Source organism: Astatotilapia calliptera, chromosome 1, assembly GCF_964374335.1.
Source record: "Astatotilapia calliptera chromosome 1, fAstCal68.1, whole genome shotgun sequence".
Lineage (NCBI taxonomy): Eukaryota > Metazoa > Chordata > Actinopteri > Cichliformes > Cichlidae > Astatotilapia > Astatotilapia calliptera.
The window spans coordinates 33,034,814-33,054,259 of record NC_137422.1 but is presented as its reverse complement, the minus strand read 5'-3'; the positions used below and the strand labels follow the sequence as shown (position 1 = coordinate 33,054,259).

The following is a 19,446-nucleotide window of genomic DNA, read 5'->3' as shown; positions in this document are numbered from 1 at the left end:
CAGATCAAAGCGGGCGAAGCTTTTATTTCTTCTCTTCCGACGTTCAAATGGCTCTGTGTTAATTTGGTAATTTGGCTGGTGCTTTACTCTGTGTGTAGCAAGGTGAAAATGTGTTTACCCTTTCAGTGGAGAAAATGTCCCGGGGCCTTCATTGCTTTGCTTTTCGTATGAAATACAACAAAGAGGTCTACGTTTGTTTAGGTCCTTAGGAATATGAATGTGCTTAATACCACCTCCAAAATGTGATAGCGTAAACTTTTTAGACCAAAAAATGTTTTATTGTCTACATCAGGGAGAATTTACAGCAGAAGGAACACGCTCTGCTTTCATTTCGAGGAGACTTTAATAAACAAAAATCGTAACAGCACGGTTAAACTGTGTAAAAAGCCAGTCCAAAGACAGATGAGCACAAACAATGCACTGAGCCTGTCTAAAAGGGATTTTTATATTTATCTTTTGTTTATTTTTTTCCCTTTTTGGTCATTATACCAGTGTGGCTTTAAAGATGGAAACACTGCTTGTTTGGATAGTTCTCCCTTTTTTTTTTATTACTGACTGAATTATCATAACATTTTGTACAAACACTCAATTCCCTGACTGCTGCTTTGGTTGACACTCGTGGTAGTTTTCAATAACTCTTTCCAACAACTCTTAAATGTTTGGAAAATTTGATGCAGATGTTTGTGTCCCACAAAATTAACAGCAGTATCTTTAGTGGTGTTTATCATCTATTGCCACCATTAGGTCATTTAAAAAACAACAACATTATTTTAACAAAATGTGACCAAATATCTGCAAAATTAATTACATTCTAATCCCAATAAGTATTATCATGCTAACATGGTAAAAAACATACCATACATACCATAACAAGGCACAATATATTTTGCTTGGCTCTGTTCCGTTAAGTATTAAATAGTTTAGTTTTAGTTTTAGGATCTTATCATAATAATTCCCTGTATTTCAAATTGCTTCCTTTTCATGCTTATTATTTTGACAGCTTTCATACTAAAACATGTAAATCAAAGTTTTAAACCTTGAAAGCTCTACACTTTTCACCCTTTATTGTCACCATCTTGAACTATGTCCACACATACACAAGTATTTTTTTAAACAGAGATTTTTTATGAGCTCATTTTGAAAAATATCTTTGTTCACATGAAAATGCAAAGCAGCAGGCGGCGACATCACCCCAATTCTGAAGAATTATTGGCTAATCAAAAGCTCACAAACAATAACACAGCACAGTCTGATAAAGTTGCACTCCTTGACTTTGGTAGATAAAATCGTAGAGGTTTCCTTGTCCACATAGTAATGAAGACGCAGAGGTTTTGAAACTCTTCATGCTGGCAGGAGTTTTTCAAAAGCTCAGTTTTCAGTGACAAAAAAACATTTTGGTTTTGACGAAGGGCCAAAATGGATAGACAATATTAAACGTTTACTAAAATACCTGCGTACATGTGGTGGCAGGTTTGGTCATGTAACGGAAACAGAGGAAAAGTAAGATGGCTAAAAGAAAAGTAATTTATTTACAAACTTGAGTTCACTGACTGTACCCATCCTTCTTCTATCTGCCATTTTAAACAATGAGCCTATTCAGTGCCTTTACCTTTAAAATAGTAATTATTTTTCATCTCTTCCCAAGTGTCAATGGCAATGCCAGTGCTAACTTGCTGGCTAACAGGCGCAAATTTTTATACGCGATAGACGTTCAGCATTATATCAAACGAGTATTAAATGATGTCTTTACAGTAAAACAACATAGTATTAAGTGTGGTCTCAGGGATGTACTACAAAGTGCGATTCACATTAAATAACTTAGCGAGCTCTGTTGAGCTTAAAATCAGGTTATTGTTTTAACTGGCTAAATCCCCATGGTAACTAGTGCTGAGCACTAGTGCTGAGGGTCAGGAGCTGGTTATGTTCAGAGTTTGTTTGTTTTTAGTCACCTGTAAGTGCCGCTGATTCTTTTTCTTAAGTGCAGTATAGATTTTTCTGAAGGGCAAATATGTTTTATATGTGCAAGATGTTAAGGCCTGCCTTAGTAACAATATAAATGAAGCCCAGCTGTGGTGTTAAAGCAGCGCAAACTGTGGATTTGCACTGGAATTTGCATGCATTCCTTTGGTGGTACAGAAAACATATAAATGTTTTCTGATCTGCTGCTAAGTCTGTCTGCTGAAGTGCAGCAACTAGAGCACAGAACACACTCCAATAATATCTGATCAATCAAAAAAATGTACTGCACTTTGGTCTACTTAAGCAGTTTTCATGTTTCCCTTATTAGGCTGTGGGATGCTAACCTTTAATGTTTAAAATGTATCCACTTTAAAGTTTTAGAGTTCTAATCTGCAGCCATGGCAGCTTCACAAAAAGAGTTATTTGACACATGAAATGCCCCTTTTTACATGAGCAAACAGAGGGAGAAGCCGAAAGCTTGGCTTAACAGACAAAGTTGATAACTACTGTTGTGATACACATTATTTCCTTCTGAGGTTTTAGGTTTTGTCAATAGCTAACACAAAGAAAGCCTGGTTTTGTAGTATACCTCTCAGTTACTTGAGAAATGGGAAATGTTTGCAATATTACTGGAACTAACATAATAATCCCAATTAATGGTTGATTGGGTTCTCTTTACTTTCTCATCTTTTTAATACCTGTAATTAATTAATTACATATTGTATAAGTGAGGTTATTATTCGTCTAAATCTCACTGTACTCATCCTAAAGAGCAAATGCAGCGATTACTTGCTACAGTGTGTGTGAGCCCAAGAGAAGCCAGATCTTGAACAAAACCTTTTTTTAGTCTGTCTAGAAAAAAAAATATGATATTGAAGCAATAATGAACCGTGGCAGTAACGCAATGGGAGCTCTGTATGAGTAAATGGACAAGAGTAGAGGAGCCATAATAGATTAAAATCAAACAAAAGGCTGTATTGACAAATTACCACAGTTCTTCCTGTGCTCTCTGCAAAGAAGGGAACAAATATTTGTTTGCCTTCCCCTCTTCCCGAGAACCTGTCAGCTTTGTTTATACAACCTTTATCTTTACAATAGCTGCGTTGCTTTATTTGAAATCTACAGCTGCAAAGAGCAAACAGAACTGAAATGTGTCTGCTTAAAAAGTGCTCATGTTTTCAAGTTATATTAGCAATACATATTTGTCTGTATTAGAAAACACAAACCTATATTTTTTCTTATGTTTTCTTTACTACTCACATGTATACATTGCATACATGTGCACTTGAATGATAAATGACAGAAGCGATATCTGTTACTTTATCAGAGGATTTACTGAAATCATCTTTCGTCTCAGTTCATTAGCAGAGGTAATTTCTGTTTTAACCTAGGCCGTGCTAATTCCAGCCTGGCCTTTGGTACATGCAAGGCAGCCCTTTAAAGATGGCTTTCTTTTGAAGCCTGCTGGTCGAGCTGTTCAAAGCTGCAGCTGTTTTTGGTGGCGTTTGACAGCTTTAATTGATGTTTATTTTGGCATCGAGTTTCATTCCTTTCATGCAAATGTCCTGCATGCAGCGAAATGGGTCAGGGCAGCACTAGGTGGGCAAGGTTTGTGTGTACTAGGATAAGAGCAAAGTGCTCAACGAATTTACATTTTAGATCACAGAATCTCAACAAGCAGGGCACTACAAAAAGCAGTTACACTAAAGCTTAAAATGGGGGAAAAAAGCTTCACGAGTCTCTTTGATTAGATAATAGATGGTGAAAACATTGTGCAGCATATTAATATGTCTTGTGTTGCAAAGAAGCATTTTGCTTAGTTTCCAATACCATAAAGAGACCATAATTTCCATCATGGAAAGAAGAATCTATCTCATTAACACTACCCCAAAGATGCTTTTAATTAAGGATTAAAAAAAAAAAAGGTTTATACACATTTGGTATCTGTGTGAATGCCTTGACTGTGTTTCGTAGTGGTGCTGATGCCAGTTGGCCCACCTGCAGATCTGCAAAGAATTGCCCACCTTTACTTAATACATGTATCTGCCCCAAACCCATCCCCTTAACCCCCTCCTCATCGCTCAGTCCTTTTCTCTACACCATGGCTGACATCACTCTGGAGGCACGCAGGGGCCTCCTCATCTGCTCCCAATTACAGCCTTGCAAACTTTGCAGTGGAAAAGACTTCAAACTGTGTTGAAACCAAGAGGAACAACCGGAGACATTGAGCAAACAAACCAGTGATGAGGTCTGCCACGTCAAGGTGTGGCTCTGTGTGCGATCTTCCAATGACAAAATGCTTTAAATTAAGGTGCTGCCAGGTCTTAGAAGATAATATTAGAGGCAATATTATGGGGATGTAGATGTGGACATGTAGATGTTCTGATGAAGGGGGAAAGATCTGTGTGAGCAGTAGTTAAACAAGAAAGAACAGAATATGAATAGGACATTGTTTGTTTTCCCATTCCATCTGAATGTGCGTGAGAGCAAATAATGTGACTGGCTGTATCTGGGGTTGTCCTGAGGTCAGAAATGGCCTTTTCATATTTGTTGCTTTTTTATCCTCACAGATTTATCCTTGGGCTGTTTCTCCGATTTTCAAAGCATTTAACTTTGATAGATGGAGGGAGATTTGTACTTTGTACTGAGAAAACATGCGTAATCTTGGATTAAGCTGCAATACCATTTTAAGGTCAGAGGTCTACTAGCAATAATCATGCCTCAAAGTCAGATACAGTAGAAACAACAGAGAAACCAAAGAAGCTCCTCTTTGATTCTGCTGTGCTGGAACAGACCAAGAGAAAAATACCAAGACGCGGTTGCAACAGCTAATTATTAATTATTACGCTTGTGTGTTAAGCTTTTATGTGTTTCTTCGACTTTATACACAAAAGCAATGATATTTTTTAAAGCTTAACTTTTTCTGTTTGTATTTTTTAATACTCAAAGATTTAGGTAACACCAGTGTGGAAAGTCATTGGCTAGTGTGGTGATGTAACCTATGGCAGCAGAGGACATCTGGTCTAGCCAGATTATTTGGATGGTGGATAATGGATATCCGGGCTTACAGAGATTTCCTTCTCCATGTTCTAGCCATTGTTTATAAACATAGAAGAAATTTTAAAAAGCTAAATTGTCTTCAGATGATAGCCAGTGATTTTAAGAGAGAGTTTGCATTTTCCAAAACTCTCTTTTGCTCAGCATGTCTACTGTTTAGTTGCACAACCAAAACCTGATAAAGCATAACTGGTCATAGAGTTTATACTACATGTGCATTAAAACAGAAACAAAAAAGCTTCTGCTGCCAGAAATATTTTTTCCTTGCCAAGAGATTTTGCATATTCAAATTCCTGTTAAGTTACAGCAATTGTATACATATCCCTATGTCAGACAAAAAAAAATTGCATGAATAATATTACTAAAAAAATAGCCTAAAAACTCTCTGAGATGTTAGCATGTGTTAAATCACTTGCATGTTTCCTTATGTGTTAAAAAAGGATCACTGAAAGGATTTGGTGCTTCTTTAGTCTGTAAGCCAGTGAACGTTTGAAACTTCCATACTAATAAGAGTCACTGAAATAGAGCATTATAAGGTACTTGGCACACAAATTTTTAACAGGTGATGGTGAAGGTCACTGACATTGAGAGTCTCACAGTCAGAGACTGTACTGTGACCCATACGCTTTCCAGATGTTTCCCAACATGCAAAGGGAGACAAACCTGACCCTGCTTCATCCTCCAAAACAAAGACTCATTAATAATGTAGTTGTAGAAATTAAACGAGGTTTTACCTGCATTTCAGCAGTTCAACTGAAGATGGAATCTATAAGCCATAATGGCATAATGGCAAAGTCAGAAAACAAAAACTTTTATCAACTATATTGTGAATTCAGATGCATTAAAACTCAGTATTTGATCATGGAGAGCTGGCAGATACTTCACTTATATTTAGCCTGGGGGATGGGGTCATGCTCTCTCTCTCTTCCTCTCTCTCTTTCTCTCAAATTCACTGACCCACAAAGTATTTGGATCGCTGGATGTAAAATAACGTTTGTACCAACTGTAAAGCATCATGATTTTGTTTATTTTTATCTTAAGCCAATAAACAATGTACCAATTCCAGTCCCTGCTCCTCTCTGAATTTCCTCCTGGTACCCAACTAAATAGGACAGCCTCCAGCAGAATGACATGACAAGCCTCTTTGGACCCTTCACCCCCTCTTCATTTACCTTCAACCCCACCCCCAACTTTGGAGTCAGTTGTTTGACTGCCAGACATCCAATGGGCCAGCCTTTCTCTCTCATGGGAAAAAGACTTCATTACAGAGAAGAATTGCGGCATTGTGAGTCCCCAACTGCCCCTTCTCACAGGAGAGGGTGGAGCCTGGCTGGACACTGGGGCATCATGGAGTGACCTGGCTTCAGGGGTCAGTTCACTCACTGTTTGGAAAGCATCTCACGTAACGCATCATTGAGTGATTGCCCCCTCTCCTCAATCCAGAACGCTTTCACAGCCAAACAAGCACCAGTGTACTGAGCAGCATTCCACATCTTTTGCAATACTTTATGAGTCACATGTACGTACTGAAATACTTTATCATTACCTGTGTGGCCAGTTTAGTTTCTTAGCAGAGGTGGTAAAAGCTTTAGTTTCTTTAATGACTCAAAGACTGTTTGAATTTTTTTTTATTATTACATCTGAAAATGTAAATGTGAATTTAATTTTCACACTTTCAGTTTGACTTTGGCTTTACTCTTCAACATAACCCTAAAGGTATAACCTCCTCTCACGATGAAAGGAGCTTGTGGATGGTCATTTACTGCACCAGCTGCATTTGACATCTTTGATGGGTGTTTTTTTGTAGCCTAACAGCTGACCTTGATCATCACTCTGTAGGTAAGAGGACTATTTCTGTAGCCAGCTTTACTGACTGCGTATAGAAAATTTTTGCGTACTACAAAGTGAGCAGTAGTAATGCATACACCAACAGGGGACAAATAGCGGGCGAGTTAGGAAGTCTGGTTAATTTAAGAGCAGTTTATCAGCTGCTAGAGGGAGCTGCAGTTTCTTCTTCTCTGTAAAGGACACAGTCTGTATACAACATAAAATGCTCAAGCTGGTACATAGGCGTGTCTTGACAATAGAGTGACACAGAAGCTAACCAACTTCGGTGATTTCTCCTTGTGGTGAAAACTCTGGCTCAAGCCAAACTAAAAGACATTTTGGAAACAAGTAGACTTCTGCCAAAGAGAAAAAATTAAAACACAGCTGAATGTTTTTTTCTGACCTCCAGTGACATAACTTCTACCTTTTTCTCCAAGATACACAATATCAGTGCTTATCAGTATATCAGTGTCAGTATTTCCAGATTAAGCTGTACAGATGTTTAACAAACATAGGTGAGTTTGGTGTTAAACTAAGCGATCTAATCTTACCAATGTTAGAGTGCTGACATAAATAAGACAATAACCAAAGTACAGATAATACCAACTGAAAAATGTAAAAAAAAAAAAAAGAGTTGGAACCACTGGCAACATAAGCTGGTAGCAACATTAGATTTTTGTCCCAGACAAAAAAAAATCCCATCAGAGAAGCCAATCAAAGCCGCTGCATGCCAGCATAACGGCAATGAGCCTCATTTGGATAGTAATTGGAGAAGTGACAGTATGTTGCCTGAATGATAAGTTTAATCAAACATAGAGTTAGTTTAGGCAGGGCACAGAGTGAAGCTCAGCATAATGGCTCAGCGCACAGCCTTGTACACATCTAGTTGAGTATCCTCTGTTGTGCATGCTATGTAAGCCTGCCTGTACAGCTCTAAGATACTTTGTGACCCATCTTCACCGCAGCTAAGCCCTTCATGCTGTCTTAATCAATATCATATCTGTTGTCACTGATGTATACTTGTTCTGCCTTGATGCTGCTCTCCCAGCAGGGTATGAAGGGTAGTGAGGTGTCCCATTGCTATGCTGCCAAATTATATATTACTGGAAATATCAGTCATGACTATAGTGGTTTGACTGACAAACAGTTTTTAGCTTTGTCACTGGGGGCTTTTTCCAATGGTGCTTAATTTCAAGCCCTGCTGTTCTATTTCACATAGCCAGTAGTGTGGCTATACATTCTTAATATTGTTACTCATGTTTCATGAGTGTACTTATAGTCATGTATCAAATCCGGTGATATACCCATGCATATATAAATATCCAGTGTAATTGCATATCTATTAAGACAATATTTTGTGAAAAAGCTGGGACCCTGCATTTTTTTTCCTCAACACATTATTGATCAAAACTATGAATGTTGTTTTGAAAAAAGAACTCTGCTTAGACTTAAAAACTAAATGTCTAACTTTGTTCTGTCTCCACATTGTAACCATACAGTATTCTAGTTTAGAGGCTAAGACTTACAATTTAAATAGGTTTGGCTTGTGACTGAAATAGGACTATAAAAAGAATCAGTAATCTTTATTATTTATTTGTTCACTGTATTGTACAGTGGTTGAAACATTTTATGGAGATAGAAACCAACCAGTGAGGAATTAGTGTTGCTTTTATTGTTTTTCTTCTAACATTTCCTAATTGCTTTCTTGCTAAGAATCAACAGGCAGATTTCTGTGGTGTTAGCTGTGAGCCAGTTGAGAAATGTTTTATTGCTGTGGAAAAATAATTTTAAGTACTTGCTTACAAAGCTGATGAGGCATGCCCGTTTCTGCTGACAGCACTCTGCAGCTTTTGTCTGGTTAAATGATGTGCTTTATGAGATTGTTTTTAAGTAAGGACATTAAAAAATACTTTGCTGCAAAATCCTCCTGATAGTTCTTCCATAGAGCATTTCATGTTATTGTATTATCCTCCAGCTTAATAAATTGATCATTTAGTGAATGTGAATAATTAAATGTTCATTGGACCTGTATTTACATAGCACTTATGGTTTTACTGACCCCTCAGAGCACTTTATCATTCAACTAGCACTGATGCATTGGGGGATTTGTTGGGTTCAGGATCTTCAGGATCCACTTTATCTCCTGAGCCACAGCCATGCACAAGTTTTTTAGTATTTTTAGATTGTTAATTAAGATGTTGCCATCATGTTTTGTCTTTGTCGGGAACATATTATAAAAGTCTCTAACTTCTCTAACTTTTCCTCAGTAGTAAATCTACATCTGCAAAGAAAATAATTGATTAAAAGAGGGCTTTACTCTCATTTTTATCCCCATGTGCTCATTCCTGGACACTACTGAGAAGTTTACATGACACCTTGTTCTAAATAGTCTTTATTTATATATATCCCACAGGTCCATCCATCCACTATCCAAAACAAGCTGTTTTAGATCCATTCAATTCTACTTTAATCCAGCTGCCTCTTGAAAAACAAAGGTTTGAAACAACAGTTTTAAACACTGTCTACACTCACAGCTGGAGCTGTGTGCCTGAGATGTCCATATTAAGAATATCTATCTAATATAAATGCCAACAAATAAACCAAAGACCGTATGAAAGAGAATATTTAACAGCCTGAAATCTGAACTTTTAGCTCACAAGCATTATCTTGTATAGCAGAAAAAAATGTTGAAAAAGTAAAGCATATAGGATAATCTCTTTTAAATTATTCAAAAAATAGTTTTTATTGAGATTAAACTCTCCCTTACAAGAGAGATTTTAAACACTGAAAAGAAAATCATCAGGTAGAAGCAACAGAAGAGATGCAAAAATGATAAAACAAAACAAAACAACCCCCAGTTTTTAAAGGGAGACAGTGCCTGAAACCATTTCTACCAAGCTTAGTTTGTGCATGAATATCTAAGGATTCAATTAATCATGCGCATTTAACAAGATTGAAATGAGAATAGAAGAGAGGTAGTTCAGAAGTTTAAACAATAGAGCTTCATAAATGAATAGCATGAGAAATATCAGTTTGATTACAACAACATTTGTATCAGTCCCAAAGGTACATGTATAACAGACATAAATACAATTATACGTACAATAATACTGCAATACAATACACTACAATAGAGCACCTGAGTTATTAACTTGTGTGTATTTGTACATGTGCAACATATGCTTTCTAGTGCAAAAGTGGCTATTAGTCAAGGTAAGTGTTTGGCAGAAAACTATGTGACAACCATGACAAGATGACCCTGGACTGTAAGGCCATCTAAACTTTTAATACAGAGCAATCATGTACTGCACAACGATAAACAGTGTTTAACTGTTTGAGTTTAGTTTGCACAGCACAACAATCCAAATTACAACTCAGTGGTTGGAGACTGATTTGACGTGTGACTGCATATAGTTAGGAAAATATAGGCATCCACTAAATCTAACTCCATGCAGCAATTCTAATACTTTTTAAATTGTTTACAATGGAATACACAGGTGAACGACAAAATGGTCGAATTGATTGACTTTGATGGTTCCTACAGCTGTGTGGATTACCTTAATTTATTAAAAGGACCTGTGTTTGCTCCTGTGTTTCACAACACGGTACTAATGTGCAAATTTAATGACTTCTGGTGCCGTTACTGCTTCTCTCAGCAGGAGTCAGTATTTTGTTTGTCAGACTGTGTGTTTTCAACACTTGTATTACAGTGACTCAGTTCGTATTTGCAGAATTTAGAACACTGAGTTGCAGTGGTTGGATAGGGGATCTCAGTGTGAAAGGTTACAAGCCTGTGGACAGGAAGTCTTTATGCAGAAAGAGCTTCACTGTGCCAAACCATGGGAGAAAGTGCTGCTAAATATTTGGGTATTATCCTACAACTGTTTACCTGTGTGGACCTCAGTTCTTGAGTTGAATGCTTTGAAGATGATATAACAGTCAGTGCAATTTGATCGTGGCTTCCATGATTGAACCCAAGCAGAGAGAGCAATTTCAAAGGCTGCTGAAACTTTTCAAAACACCAATGGCCTGTTAACAGCCCAGGATAATGAATTCCATAGCACCACAAGCCTCTATGTGTGGGAGACTTCGAGCTTAGCTAAATAAACCTTGTCTGACTGAGTGGCCCCACTGGTGCCCAGCCCTACGTGGACAAGAGCTGCTTGGTTTCTCACAGTTCAATGGCTGGGCTCAGTCATAAGGACAGCCTCATTTAACCTAAACTTACCGTGACAACTGCTAGCAACATCCCACAAGTCACACCTCCACTTTAGCCCCTTTTCCATTACTACCTTCTTGGATCAATGCGTATCCTGCTCATCATTCGATGAGTCATGACAGCGTCTCGTTCACGAAAATTAAAATCTGGCAACGAGGGTCTGCTGAAAAGCCACAGACGGGCAGCAGGTATATTCTTGCCTCGACGTCCATCTTTTTTAGCGCTTGTGTCACATATTAATTACATCGTCGGACGCTCAAACGCATTGCTATGACGACAACCACACAGGTTAAGTGGTACAGGATTGTAATGTAAAACCAGTTGTTCTTAGTCGAGTAGTGGCGATCCGTGGCGATCCGTGGCGAGTTGATCTGAGGAGGTATTAATGGAAAAGGGGCTTATGTCTCTACGGATAGGTTACTGTTGGCAAGGCTTTTGTTAGTGGATCAGCTTGAGATGACAAACTGTGTCTCCAGAGGGTTCATAGGAGTTGTGCTGGTTGAAGCTGATAGCAGAGATCACTAGCCTCTCCTGTGGTGGAAGTGACAGGCTCTGATTTTTTTTCTTCTCTCTTCATTAACTATTCACATTTGCACCTTATGTGCAGATCACCATCACCACTCGACATGAGTCCAAGGAGTTCAAAGGCAGAGTTGCTTGGAAGTGTGCGCGCCACCCCAGGAGTCGCCGGGCCTTGGACACCTGCAGAGTGGTGGGTGCTGAGAGCTTGGGCGTGTTTGGATCAGGGACTGAATTTTCCTCTGAAGATGAGGAAAAGGTTTATGGCACGCTCCCATGAGAGTGTCTCCTGCTCTTTGAAGCTCCTGTCTTGGTGGCTGCTCTTATCTTTAGGAACGGATTATTTTATCTCCTCCTGTTCCTTTCTTTTTCTTCTTCTTCATCTTCTCCTTGCTTTCCATCAAGACAGGTTTTGTATGGATCTTTTAGGAGATCTTCTCCGTACCCTTGCTCTTTCACTCCATTCATTTATATTTTCCCCCTTTCAGGGTACACCCAGCCTGCTTTCCACGACTACTACCCCCACTCTCTTCCTTTTGCTTCCTCTGTTGCACCCGACTCTCTTTCTCTTTTCCCCGTCTCCTCTATTCTAGCTTTCCAACACATGACAGACTGTGTAATTAATGAGCATCATAAACCTCTCTTTCTATTAGCTACCCATTAGTAAACCTGGCAAGCCTGTCATTTTGGACAAAAACACACAGCTCCTTCATTTGATCCCCACATCAAAGGGGGAACCCCACTGTTTTCGGCTGAATACACTAATTGTGTCCTCGTTCTGGATGGGGCTACACCCCCACCGCTTCAAAAAAGCAGCCAGTGTCTAGTACAGATAGTAAAGAGAAGTACAGAAGCAGAAAGTATTGATTATATTGGCCTAAATTTGGAGACTTTTTGACATCAGAAGAATTAGTAGTCATTCAGCGGTGCTCCTAAAAAAAAGGTCTGTTTCTGTGTGTTGCTTTGCACGCCACTTGCTCTCTTCATTGCTCGCTTTATGTAGACACATTTTACTAAAAAGAAATGTCAGCGAGCTTCAGGCCCCGTTAGAGGTGTTTTATGTGCTGCTGTTAAGATAAAAAGGAATTTTTAAGCGGGATGATAAGGATTCCCCTACTTTACACTACAAACCAATAATGTTAAGTACAGGATCAGCAGTCTTAGTATTAGAATGTGCTGTCTGCAACATGCACTTTTTCAAATTTATTGTTTCACTACCCAATACTAGGCAGCACGGTGGCACGGTGGTTAGCACTGTTGCCGCACAGCAAGAAGGTCCTGAGTTCAATTCCACCATCAGGCCGGGGTCTTTCTGTGTGGAGTTTGCATGTTCTCCCCGTGTTTGCGTGGGTTCCCTCCGGGTGCTCCGGCTTCCTCCCACCGTCCAAAGACATGCAGCTTGTGGGGATAGGTTAATTGATTAATCCAAATTGTCACTAGGTGTGAATGTTTGAATGAATGTGAGTGCAAATGGTTGTCTGTCCCTGTGTGTTGGCCCTGCGACAGACTGGCAACCTGTCCAGGGTGTACCCCGCCTCTCGCCCTATGACAGCTGGGATAGGCTCCAGCGCCCCCCGTGACCCTGAAAAGGATAAGCGAATGGATGGATGGATGGACTACCCAATACTTATTTTTTGCATTTTGTACATTTTATGCTGCTGTAACAAAACTAGTTAGGACCAAACCAAGACTAGGAGTGTTGCTTTAAGTCTTCCAATATTTTGGATAATCTATATATAAACTACAAATGTTCCCATTAACATGTACACAACCCGTGGTTTTAATAGTAAATGTGTTTTTTTGGGGGGGTCTTCATAATTTCAAATGCAGGGAATTTGTTATCTTTTATTTTTCTTTTCAGTGCTTATTTCCAAGCTCTTAAAGAAACTTGTTGCACAGTGTTGCAGTGTGTAGCTTCATGTGATTTAACACACTTTTACTCTACTTGCCTCAAAGACCAACTGACACCAAAGAGTCTAGAAATATTCAGAATCCAGGTTATTTCCATTACTTCCACCATGCAGAAAGGCGAACACATGCAAGGCTGTCGTTCCCCCCCTGCAGACCCTTTGCCTGACACATCGCATGCTGAGCCACTACAATGGGCTGAGTCACCACCACTGCAGGAATCAACACTGTACTTCAGTCTCGATTGTCTTCTGCCCTTTACAACATCCACGCCCTTTGTTCCTCAAGATAAAGGCAACAGTCACATGTTTGAGCTTTAAGCGGCCAGCAGCTGCTCTTCTCTCCCTCTATATGCTTCACATCCCCCTCTTCACCACCAGGCAGCATTCCCTCCAGCGCTCTCTCCAGGCATCAGGCCCCTAACATTGTTACAAGGACATAAACACAGACAAACCATTAGATGCCCCTGAATTTAGCTGCCTCAATACCCCCCATTATGCTTGTTTCCTTGGAGAATGCCCAGTTTTATGATGGAATGAGCCAGAGCTGACCACCAAGGTAGGTGCTCCCCTAGGCAAATAAATACTTACATCAATCAGACAGGTGTCTAGAGAATTTAGCTTTGTTCTTATGAAGCATTTTTTTGCTATAATGGAAAAACAGAGCAATAATCAAGGGACTGATTTCAACTCCATTTGACAAATGCCTCAATAGAAGCGAAATATTTACTCCATTTATTCTCTGATTTGATTGTGTGTCAGGCAAAAAATAAACTGTACCCCTGATAATGGGGATTGATTGGAGGTTTGGGGGTTCACGTTCGGGAGATGGCTCTAAACCCCCCCTCCACCTCCTCCTCTCTCACAGGCATCAAAGGGAAAGCTAGGAAATAGGGCCTGCAAAGCCATCTCTCCGTTGGCCTCTTCAAAGGACAGGAAGTGTGTCAGAGGGACAGGCCTTCTTTTCCACCGAATTCAGACGAGTTGCTATAATAACACGTTCATCTGTGTCTGTGGCAGACTAGTTCAAAGGGGAGTCTGATTCCTCTTAGTACAACACGTGACGATGGAGTCATGATGCGGAAAACATTGTGCATGTGGACCAGCCTAAGGACATGTGTCTACTGTACAGCCACATCCTGAAAGATGTGTCCTTCCTTAAAAATCGGGTCTGAGGCAGGATTAGAGTTTTGATATTAACAACTCTCCTCCAGGCAGAGGTGGTTATTACCTGCTTAACTACACAAGTTATAACTTCTTAAACTCCCATGCTGGTTAGACTTCAGTGAAAGTTAAACCTGTGAATGTAGAATATGTGGCTGATATTCGTCTCCGGTATATTTAAACCATACAAAACATCTAGTCTGATCACGTCTGTATGTTTCAGTGGGAGTTGAGATTGCCACAAAAGTATCAAAACTTTTGTGAAATTTGTGACAGATGGAATCGCAGGTGGCTTTCTAAAACTGTAAATCGGCAATGCTGAGCATTTGAAAGCTTCATTACATTTTGCATTTTACAAGCAAGTTTTTTGAGGCCCTTTCTCAAAAATGTAACGCTATCAACAACTGTGCTTTTTAAATGGGAATAGTCCTCAGGTGAATACAGTGGGATAAAGATCACATAAAATATGCACAAAAATGAAAATCAGCTTGGCTTCTAATTTAAACAAATAAACAACAGTCTGTAGGCTGCCAGCATGTGTGCTTCACATACTGGCAGCTAGGGCTGGGCGATATGACCCAAAATTCATATCTCGATATTTTTTAGCTGGATGGCGATATAAGATATATATCTCGATATATTTTTTTTAAGCCATAAAGTAAGAACAAAAAGAGAGTTCTAAGTCAAAGCTGTGTCCCAGATGTCACACAGGCACTTTTATTAACATACAGCACAGATGTACATGAAAAATTACTCAAAATTAAATTATGAGCATTCATTAAATAACAATGCTCCATAAATAAAAGAAAACAAGGTTGTTTTTGTGCTAAACAAAGAGCTCACAATTGTGCAGTCAAAATGTAAACTAAAAGACGCTGAGCGTAATAACAAAGACAGACAGATTTCACAGCTGCTCTGTTCCCAAGTTTTACTGTGTGACTGATAGCCTGGAGTTTGAAATCCGCTTCATAACCACGTCTCTTACAGGTGCCATTTATGGTCCTTATACACACACAATACGGTAATATTACGTTGATGCACAGTACATATCACTCCGCGAAGCTCTTCGGTAGCCGTAATGCGCCGACAATCTATCAAGCGGTGCAGCTCCTTAGCTTACCAAAGTCGTACTCAAACATTTTTGACAGATTGCTGAGCGCCGTGTACTACATAAAATCGGTTCGCGGCCATCAAGCACAACCAGAATTCATACATAAGGCGCGCTATCAACTTTTGAGAGAATGAAAGGATTTTAGGGTTAGCGCTGTTAGCTCGTTGGCGCGGTTAGCTCGTTAGCATGTTTAGCTCGTTAGCACGTTGACGCCGTCCAGCCCCACGCATGGGGAGATGCGCAGTAACTCGTTAACGGAGATTTGCCGTGTCCGTCTTGTCGCTGCCTGCACGTGAAGCGATGGGGTAGGAGGGGGAGTTGTCTTCAGTGAAGGCGAGGCGGAGTAACGTTGCGTAGAGACAAAAGTGGACGAAAGAGAGGCAAACTTGCGGCTCCACAACTATAATTATAACGTAACATAGACTATATCGATATAAAGGATATTGTCACATCTTATATCTCGTATAAAAATATATCGATATGTTTTAAAAACTCGATATATCGCCCAGCTCTACTGGCAGCCTGTATGCTGGAGGCACACGGGTAAAGGCAATATGTAAACATAAAAACACAGTGTTGACTTCTTGACAGCAGGACCCAGTGATAGTATAGGAGTGATTAGCAGCACTGTAACAACATGGATTTGCATCCAAGGACATCAAATATTAAAATTGTCCTAAAATTGAACAAAGACTTCTGTTTTAAGATTTAAAGGGAGAGGAAAAAATTTCCATGACACAGAAACGACAAAAGAAGACTAAATTTAGACATCCAGCTCTAGGAAAACCATGCCAGCATTTTGCTGTTTGATTGAAAACGCACATGAAACATTACCTTTTATGCAATTCTCACGACCTGCGTTCAGGTGACAGTCCTCAGAAAACTTATGATTCAAATCCTCCTGTTATTTATAATATGTGTTTAAATGTGATGTGAAGTGTCAGGTGAAACATTTGTTCATAAAACCTAGCTACACCAAATAAAGGACACATGACTGATCGGATTAATTCAAATCAAAAAGGACATAATGGTTTGACTGAATTGAGAACTTAATACTTTAATTAGTTTTTTGTACAGTGTGAGTTCTTTGAGATTAAATCATACAAGAATCTGAGGAAGAAAATGTTGTACAAGTGATAGGAAAAGATTTCTTTTATCTATTTCTTGAACCAAACACTCTAAAAAAATTCCACTTCACATAATGGATCAGGTTGGATTTGATGTGTTTCAAACCAAAAGAACACTGTGATTGAGCAATAATTGTAATGCTGCTAAAATTGGTGCCAAAAAAGAAATAAATAAATCTAATATTCAATTCCTGTTCAAGCTCAGTCTTTCACTGGTGATGATTAGAGTATCGACTTTGCAGTGTTTTCTCAAAAGATGATGCCCACTGTGCGTTATATTACGTTCACACTGAGCTACTGGCAGCCTGGCATGAAATGGCACAGTGGCTTCTGTCTTATATCTGAAGACATCAAAAGAATCTTAGCCCGCTTTCATCTGCTGCCTCAGTCCACTAAGACCCTTATTTTCATATTAGAGACCCCAAAAAGACAGGCGGGCACTGACCACGGAGCCCCGTATGAAATGACTTTTACCCCTGGGAAGCCCATCTGAGAGGATAATGTTGATAAAAAGTGAAGAAGTAGTCAGAGGTCAAAAGAGAATACAAAGAGAATGTGTATTTAATGATTGCACGCTTCGTCAAAGGTAATTCAATCAAAATAATGAAAAAAAAGAAAAGATTTTACATACTTTGCGATGTGAGACGCAGAGAAATTATTCTGCCCGAGTAAGCAACCCAAACCCCAAGCCGAGGGAAATGTTTCACAGCTTGCCAGTGAATCTATTTTATGTTTTGCTTATTTGTATTTCATTTTAATATAAAAGCAAGCAAGCAAACAAACAAAAAACCCACAACAAACAGACGTTTCATACACGCTTGGATTTGAAATAACAGCTGAGGTCGCTGGTTTGGGATCATTTAGGATGCCACCAGACCCCAACTGGCAAAAATGAAACAGAGAAATGAATGTTTTGGCGTCACCTCGCGCGCGCTTGAAAGCCAGAGCCGAACGGGAGCGTAAAGGCAGACAGAAAATGTCACGACGCTCCGGAAAACCTGAGATGTAATTTTCATAATAAAAGCATTGTAAAGCACGAACATGGGTCACTGAGGGGTTCTGTTGTATGTGTGTGTGTGTGTGTGTGTGTGTGTGTGTGTGTGTGTGTGTGTGTGTGTGTGTGTGTGTGTGTGTGTGTGTTTTAACCCGTGGTGCACCTGTAACCAGATTAGGTTTGGTTTCTGGCTCTACGTCTTTAAGACTCTAAGAGTGTGCCGCATTGTAAATATTTGCTATTTTCAAAGTCAGAATGACATGCCCTTCTCTCGGTCCATTTTTACTTGAGCTATCGCCAGTCGCTTGTGCTTTAATCTGAAATCGGTGTAAGGAAGTCGCACAGCCTATTGTCTATCGCGCGTGTCGTCAGTGGCGGCGCTCTGGATCAAAGGCTCGTTTGGCTCCTTGGTTTTATGGTCCTGTTCTGAGCGCAGTCTGCTCTCGGTCTCCACGGACGCTCCTCTGTCTGGATAGCGCGTCTCTATTTTTTTGTTATTCCTTCTTTGGATTATATTCATCTGATGGTTTTCAACTCCAACTCGATGCATAGAAATGGGTAAACTGCACTCGAAACATGGTAAGACGTCTTATTCCCGAGAGAAAAATCACAGCTGTAGTTGCTGGGTGTTGCGATACTTTCGAGTTACACATTGATTGTCTCTTGTCTTTCTTTTTCTTTTTCTATCTCCTTCTCAAAAGCTGCTATTTGTAAACCGCGGGAGAGTCCAGAAGGTAAGCGCACTTATTCCCCTACATGATGCACTCAAACATTTTCTGAGCATTTCGGTCAGTTTGTGAACAGCGGAGCAGTTTCCAGAGTCCGTATCAGCCTCAGTTTATTGCAGCACGAAGACCCCGAGAGTCTTTGAAGGTTAACGCGCTTGTAGTGTGAACACACTAGAGAGAGAGAGGAAGAAAACGGTTTGTACTCACTGCTAATACTGCTGCTTTTGTGTTTCAGGCGACAGTTTTGTAGTGAATGCCTGTTTGGCGAGGAAGGGAATCGATGACTGGCTCGTGAAGCAGAAATACTACTGCACGAGCTCGCGCCTCGAGCAACAGGACTGTCACCACAAGAATAACTGCGGGTTAACTGCACGGGTGAGTGTGACTGTATACGTACACTCGGATATTCACAATGAAGTTTTGCTCCACGACTTCTTTTATTTGTAAAGTTTGTCTTGTAACTCAAGTATTGCGTGTCTCCTCGTACATGTTTCACACCTTAAGCAGTTTTTAAAAAAACATTTTATTTCATATTTTTTTAATGCCACTTCTACGATAGCACGCGAAGCTACATTTAACCTCAAGTGTTGTCAGTCTTTTTTGACTCTTTGGTGGATAAACTTTTAACAGTGGCTGTTCACGGTGAGTTAAATGTCGCTCATGACGGGATAAAAGGTAATTAAAGTAAACCAATCGCAATCTTACTTTTGTTTTCCCTGTGAGCAAAATAAGACCGTTGAGCTCACAAATGCGCAGCCGTATGCACTTGATTGAGGGATTATTTTTCAGGTAACAATAGATCAAGCCTTGAAAGCAGCTCAGTGTGACAGTCCG

At 39.7% G+C, this 19,446-nt stretch overlaps 1 protein-coding gene and 1 long non-coding RNA gene across 2 annotated transcripts in view; one reads left to right on the top strand and one right to left on the bottom strand.

Moving 5' to 3' along the window:
- Nucleotides 1-13,410: 13,410 nt before the first annotated feature.
- LOC145427784 (uncharacterized) lies at nucleotides 13,411-18,957 on the bottom strand. Its single transcript, XR_013908331.1, has 2 exons — nucleotides 18,820-18,957; nucleotides 13,411-13,908 (listed from the first exon to the last, which is right to left on the bottom strand). It is a non-coding gene; the product is annotated as an uncharacterized LOC145427784 (long non-coding RNA).
- The window catches only part of nkd1 (NKD inhibitor of WNT signaling pathway 1), a 30,682-nt gene continuing 29,464 nt past the window's right edge, over nucleotides 18,229-19,446 (top strand). The window contains exons 1-3 of the mRNA XM_026173880.2: nucleotides 18,229-18,463; nucleotides 18,586-18,618; nucleotides 18,848-18,987. Coding sequence (XP_026029665.1) covers nucleotides 18,439-18,463; nucleotides 18,586-18,618; nucleotides 18,848-18,987 — 198 coding nt within the window. The 5' untranslated portion in view covers nucleotides 18,229-18,438. The remainder of the gene's footprint in view (nucleotides 18,464-18,585; nucleotides 18,619-18,847; nucleotides 18,988-19,446) is intronic.